Source organism: Hipposideros armiger, unplaced genomic scaffold (genome assembly GCF_001890085.2).
Source record: "Hipposideros armiger isolate ML-2016 unplaced genomic scaffold, ASM189008v1 scaffold_680, whole genome shotgun sequence".
NCBI lineage: Eukaryota > Metazoa > Chordata > Mammalia > Chiroptera > Hipposideridae > Hipposideros > Hipposideros armiger.
The window spans coordinates 905,610-912,550 of NW_017732030.1; the positions used below are offsets into that span (position 1 = coordinate 905,610).

At 40.8% G+C, this 6,941-nt stretch overlaps 1 protein-coding gene and 1 long non-coding RNA gene across 2 annotated transcripts in view; one reads left to right on the forward strand and one right to left on the reverse strand.

Moving 5' to 3' along the window:
- The window catches only part of INPP1 (inositol polyphosphate-1-phosphatase), a 31,996-nt gene extending 25,306 nt beyond the window's left edge, over positions 1-6,690 (forward strand). Inside the window, exons 4-6 of the mRNA XM_019626495.1 lie at positions 1,948-2,148; positions 4,183-4,357; positions 5,920-6,690. Coding sequence (XP_019482040.1) covers positions 1,948-2,148; positions 4,183-4,357; positions 5,920-6,487 — 944 coding nt within the window. The 3' untranslated portion in view covers positions 6,488-6,690. The remainder of the gene's footprint in view (positions 1-1,947; positions 2,149-4,182; positions 4,358-5,919) is intronic.
- Positions 2,135-6,941, reverse strand: part of LOC109372961 (uncharacterized) — a 37,772-nt gene continuing 32,965 nt past the window's right edge. Inside the window, exon 4 of the long non-coding RNA XR_002122131.1 lies at positions 2,135-2,215. This is a non-coding gene — a long non-coding RNA (uncharacterized LOC109372961). The remainder of the gene's footprint in view (positions 2,216-6,941) is intronic.

Genomic DNA, 6,941 nt, shown 5'->3' on the forward strand with positions numbered 1-6,941 from the left:
GCTGAGAATGTGGAGGCAGCCCTGTCCTTGAATACTGGGATCTTGAGCAAATCACCTCACTTCTCTGGTCTCAGGAACTCTGTAAAGGGACTTGGACTAACATGGTTCCTTTTAGTACCAAGCTTTAAGGCTCATTTAATTAATTTTCTGTGTGTCAGATTCTCCTTTGACCTCCATGTTCCCTGCGGAAAACATCAAAATCTCCATTTGATTCTTTTCAGATAAACTTTTTTATTTTTAGATTTAGCTTTTTGTTTGCTTAATGGTAGAAGATTAAAACAGTGAACTTTAAACACTGATCCTGTGACAAAAAGTTAAACATCTAGAGGCACATTTGCAAAGGAAAAAACTAATTTCTGGATTAACTCTGGAACATTGTTTTCCTTTTTCATGGGCTATGTGTTAAAATGCAATTAATTCTGTGACACACAGTAAGAAGAGAAATCTCATTTAGACTGAAGGTTAAAAAAAACGCCTGTGACTAATTTATAAGAAATCCTACACGTAAAATCCTGTTTGATTACTTCATAAACAGTTATTTCAATATTTAATTTCTCTAGCTTAGGGGCAAAAAGGCACTTCACATACATTTTCCTGGGAACAGAAGGAGATGTTGGGCTTCACATGTTGGAGGGGCCGAAATGTAGAGAAGGGGGAAGGACTGGTGGATGAGGCAGGAACAGATCATGGAAGGTTGTCGGCGGGAGTCTGGGTTTCCCTTTAAACGTGATGGGAATTCACTGGAGAATTTTAAGTAACGGAAGTGATGTGATATGACTTGCTCCTCTGAATGACTTTTACTGAGCCCAGTGTAGATCCTTAGTAAATGGCAGTGATTAGTATTATTATTCCTCAACTCTAAGTCTAATTTAATTTGAATTTAACTTGACTAAGTTTATGTGAATGTTTCTTGCTGATTCAGAGTCATCACTGTAATATTCATACTCTGTTTCCCAAACCTGAATGATCATATGAATCACCTGGGGATTTTGTCAAAACTGAGTAGGTTTTGGATGGGGCCTGAAGTTCTTTCTGAATTTATAGCAAGCTCCCAGGTGGTGCAGATGCTGCTGGTCCTTGGAATAGCTCAGGTAGCAAGGAGTATTTGTCTATATACCTAAAAAGTCCCAAAGTGCTGTTTTATTCATTTTTATAAGTTTATATTTTCCCTGTAACTTTTTGTTGCTATTAATTTGCCTGTTTTTGCCAGCCTCTTTCTTACTTTTGTTGGGAGCTTGAAACCAGATTAACCAAGAGTCTAAATAGAGGCATGTTTAAAGTGATGGTAAAGCACCTAGGCTTGGTCAATTGTGGTTTCATTTGCTTACATCCTGGTTTCCAGGGAGTTTCACAGAGGAGAGCTATTCTGTGTATGTCCTTTAGAGTCACATGGTTTTACTCCATTAAAGGTTAATTTAATATTACTTATATTACTTTACTGAGCGTAAACAATTTTTAGTTAAAAGTTGCATCATAGAAGAGGTAGAAGCACTTTAGAGTGCTGATGCAAACCTTCGTTCTTTTCAATAACATATTCAAACACAATAGGGCAAGCTATGTATATTAAAAGTCCAGAGGCTAAAAGCATGAATAAAAGGTTGATTATCAAGGACTCAGGATTCAGAGGTTTTAAAGTGGCCCATGAGTCCCCTTAAACTAGATACAAAATTATGCACATGTGCCTATGTGGGCATTTTTCTGGGGAGAAGGTTTGATTTCTGGAACCCATCCCTCACTATTCCCAGTAAGTGCATAAGTGACCACTGGACATCTGTGATGCCCAAGCCCTGTGATTCTGGCCGCCCGCCAGGTGAGGAACCACTGGTGTGGATATTCTGCCCTCACCAACTCTTAAGTGCACAGCTTTGGCTCCCCCCCACCTCTCTGTTGTTCTTTCTCTCCTGAAACTCTTGGAATGTGATGACTTTTAGTTTGTCTTGACTCTAGGAGAAAAGATTACCTTGCGACTGTGTCCAACAGAGGAAGAAACGGTAGAGCTTCTTAGCAAAGTCCTTAATGGTAACACGTTGGCATCTGAAGCATTAGCCAAGGTTGTTCATCAGGATGTTGCCTTCACTGACCCCACTCTGGATTCGCTGGAGATCACCATTCCACAGGACATTCTGGGGATCTGGGTGGATCCCATTGGTAAGGAGAGGATGTCGTGCCTTTGTTCTTGTTCATTTGTTCTTACTAGTAATCTTTGGGGGTGGGGCTTAGAAAAATAAAAGTTGAATGTAGTTTAACTCTCCTGGACATTTTAAAAAATTTCAAGTTTTAAAATAATAAGTGAAAAGTTGAGGTATGTGTTATGATGGGTTGTGTTGTAAATACATGTATATTACATATAACAGATGTTTAGGTGTTTGTATCTGTATGTGTGCGTGTGTACACGTACGTACACACACACACACACACACACACACACACACACACACATACACACACACAGCCCTGAATTAACTCACCCCTGGAAGACTGCAGGGGCCACCCGCTAACTCTGAGAAGAATGAAGTGACAGCAGCTTTAATGAATTGAGCACACAGCCAATGGAAGAGCACTTAGTTCCAGTGGATGACTGCCCTATAGGGAGTACAGGCCAGATCTTCAGACTTTTAAAAAGAAACTGAAGTCCAGGTTTAAGTGAGATCTCCCCACTTTTAACTGCTGGCTGCAAATTCAATTAAACAAGTGAACAATGAAAACCACTGTACAGGTCAAGCAAAACACAGCTGAACGTGACTCATGAGCCATCAGCTTGTGAACCCTGTGTAAACCTCACCTGCTAATTTTTTGGTCATGATGGTGATAGAACCGTAATCTGTAGTTCATTGTTTTAAAAGTGTAGGCCTCACCTCAATGATGCTATTAAAACAATGCCCTACATATTAATTTTCAGAAGTCCTCCCTTTTTTTTTCTGTCCCATCCACCTGGCATATTCCACCCAACACAACTGGCACCATTCATTATGCTGGGCAGCAAACTCTCTCACCCTCCCCACCGACAAGCACATTAACACAACATTATAGAAATGCCTTCAATCACCAAGGAATTATAGAACATTCAGCCAGTGGGTTATATATGCAAACTAAGACTCCCCAAGTTTTTATCACTGGTAAGGGTAAATCAGAATCAGTTAAGATTTCTGAGGGACAGGAATCTCTTGTTTCTTGCTTCTATCCTGAACTGATTCTATTAGCTAGCTCTCTTGATCTTTTGACCAGGCATATCCGTAACTGGGTGTTAATTCACTTGATGTTGGCAGTGAGCTACTGGCATGTATGTCTCTTAAGGAGAAACCAGGCTCCTCACAGGAGCCCCATTTGTTTTTTTTCCCTTTTGTGTCACCATTACTGTCTCTTTCCTCAGAATGTGAGCAACAACCACAACAAATAGGTGATTCAGCCCCTTACAGATTCCCAGAAGGAGGCTTTTCCCATTCGACTTGGACTTGTCCTCTGATTATCAAGAGCTCTGAGAAATCTTGCTAGTTATCTTGAGTTATTACAAGCTTTTATGTGCTTTTGACATGTGATGAATATTTGAGTGCTTATTATATACAAGGTGCTATGCTAGATGCCACAAGAACTATAGACATGTCCTCTCCCTTCAAGAGCTCCGATACAGTCAGGAAAATGAAACACAAGCAGCTTAACAGTGAAGTACAAGAGGTCAAATAACTATTCAATAGAAGTGACACCCAAAGGTAAAACCCGATTGGTTACTGTCTTTGTCCATTTGGGCTGCTGTAACAAAATACCATGGACTGCGTAGCTTGTAAACACCAGGAATGTATTTCTCACATTTCTGGAGACCGGAAGTCCAAGATCCAGGTGCCAGCATGGTTAGGCAAGGGCCGTCCTCCTGGTTTATAACCAGCACTTCACTGTGTCCTCACATAGAGGGAGGTTACTAGGGAGCTCTCTGGAGCCTCTTTTACAAGGCACTAATCCCACTGATGAGGGTTCCGCCCTCATGACTTAAGCACCTCCCAAAGGCCCTACCTACTAATACCATTCCTTTTGGGAATTAGAATTTTGGGGGAGGATACAAACATTCAGACCATAGCAGTTATTAAATTAGCAGAAGAAAGAAATTATATAGGACAGAGTTTATAGATGTATTCATTATTTTCTAAATAATCACTACCTGAATCCAAACAAATTTGCTTCATTTTTCAGATTCAACTTATCAGTATATAAAAGGTTCTGCCGACATTAAACCCAACCAAGGAATCTTCCCCAGTGGACTTCAGTGCGTCACCATATTAATTGGTGTCTATGACATACAGACAGGAATGCCCCTGATGGGGGTCATCAACCAACCTTTCGTATCACAAGACCTAAACACCCTCAGGTAAAAGATGAACATTTTCCATATGTTTTTCAGTATTGGCAGCCTTAGCTTTGCTTATGGTCAAGACTATCACTCCAGGTGACGTTCCTATGACTCGATACATTGGGGTGTTCCTACTAAAAGTCTGCATGCTTGAATGAAAGTTCTTTCTATTTTCAATCCTGGGTTTGGCATAATTTTATTTGGAGCTAGGGGCATGCTGGTAGAAACTTTACAGAGATAGTATCTTGGAGAAATCCAAGTTTTGCCTGTGGAATATAGAAATCCTGTTCCCTATTCCCAGAATCCATTCAAAACCAGATTGACAGAACGGTGGGAACACTGCCTTCTAATACAATCAGAACAAGATAGAAGCTATCACTATATAGCTTGTTAAATTTTTACACAATTTTAGAAGAAATTCAAAACAAAATGTGAAAATTATCCAATGAAACAATGAGTAGTTATGGCCAGGATTAGAACCTGACCATGGGGTGCTCCTCCTCTAAGTGTGTCAGTGTCGCCTCCTGTTCTCCTAGCTCTTCACCCTTCCACGGACTCCTGCACAGAGGGCAGCCCACTGCCTCTGATCCGTGGCCTGTGCTTTGGGGTTGAATCCAGGACACAGCAGAGTCCAAGTGGAAGCAAGCAGCTTTTCTCCTGTGGTTTCAATTTTTTTATTGAAGTAGGTCATATCGTTCTATTTGTATAGGACTACGTAGTTTTACTGAGCTTTCAGGTGCTTCAGGCAACTAAGAGTTGTTTGCTCTTCAATAGTCATAAACTACACCTCTGGACTTTTGACATTTTTCCTCTGCTCCTGCCTTCTTCCAAACCAAAAATGGATTTCCGTTTTCTTTAAAAAGTCATTATGAAATTGAAAAGAATTGGGACTGGATGCAGAGGTAAGCACGGCCTATAAATGGCTGGCACAGTAGTGGCAAAGGTTCTGGAGTGAGATTCCTGGGTTTGAATGCAGATTCCACCACTGACTTACATTCTTACACTTACATTCTCTAAGCCTCAGTTTCCTCTTCTGTAAATAGACTAAGTTACCCAACATATATGGTAACTTGAACATTAAGAAAGAATAGGCCCTATTATTATTTTTGTTGCCATAAAGGAGTCCATCTTCCTTGGTGTTAAAGCCAAAGCAGAGCTTGTAAGAGATTGAAAAGGAGTTTACCAAGTGAAGAAAAATTGATAGGGATTGTAAAAGATTTGCAGATTGTAAAAATAGATTTTAAGTTCATCTTTTTCCCTATTAAACATTAAATGCCAACAGTGGCAATGAAATTTTGCTGTGTTCCTAGAGGCCTGGAAACCCCACAAATATTTAAGCATTGTCCTGGATTGATGTGATAATGCTGTAAAACTGAAAGCATTTGTAATCTGCAACAACACAGGCAGCGGCATGCATAGTAACTTTTAGAAATTAATGAGCTACTTGGTATCTATTCCTAGGCTTAAGGGCATTGACTCAACATAATTTGTATTTTTTCGTATCATTAAGTTGGAAAGCAGCATGAATAAAAAACAAATGTGATACCCTACCTCCACAAACTGAAAGTTCTCTTCCACAGGTGGAAAGGACAGTGCTACTGGGGCCTTTCTTACAGGGGGACCAACATCTACTCACTTCCGCCCCCCATCTCTAAAAGAAATGGCAGTGACCCCCGGAGCCAAATGACTGGAAACCCCAGCTCTGAAGCGGAATTCTCTCACCAGTTTTCAGCTGTCATTAGTACAAGTGAAAAGGAGACTATCAAAGCTGCATTGTCACGGGTGTGTGGAGATCGCATATTCCGGGCAGCTGGGGCTGGTTACAAGAGCCTGTGTGTTGTCCAAGGCCTCGTTGATGTTTACATCTTTTCAGAAGATACCACATTTAAGTGGGACTCTTGTGCTGCTCATGCCATACTCAGGGCCATGGGCGGGGGAATGGTAGACTTAAAAGAATGCTTAGCTAGAAATCCCGAAACGGGGCTTGCTTTGCCACAGCTGCTGTACCACGTGGAAAATGTAGGCGCTAGTGGAGTGGATCGGTGGGCCAACCAGGGAGGACTGATTGCATATAGATCAAGCAAACAGCTGGAGACGTTCCTGAGCCTCCTCATCCAAAACCTTCCACCTGCGGACACACACAGATGAACCTTCTCCTGTGTCCTTACAGACCTCACTGTGAAACGGTCACCTCCATCTCTATCATTTGAAGATAGCTTTGTCCTATTGATGGTCAACATTCATCTTCCTCTGTGGAGGAGCATTTTTTCATTATGTGTTCATAATGTTAATTTCAATAAATGAATGACATAATGTTAATTTCAATAAATGACATTTGTGCAGCAATTAAACAGGTGCGTGAAATTCTTCTAGTGAATATTGTGCTATCAGTGTTGCTTGAAACACTTCAACACAATATTGAAGAGGAGGAAAACCTGCTCAATTAGTAAAACTCCTCTAAACATCTAAGTGATGAGTAAAATGTTACTGAAATATTAGGATCCACATAAGACGGGTTGTGCTCATGTTTTGTTTCCTGTCTTGAAGGGAAAATCTGCAGCTTTAGCCTTTGGCAGGGCATTTAGAACTGAATTGGAGGCAT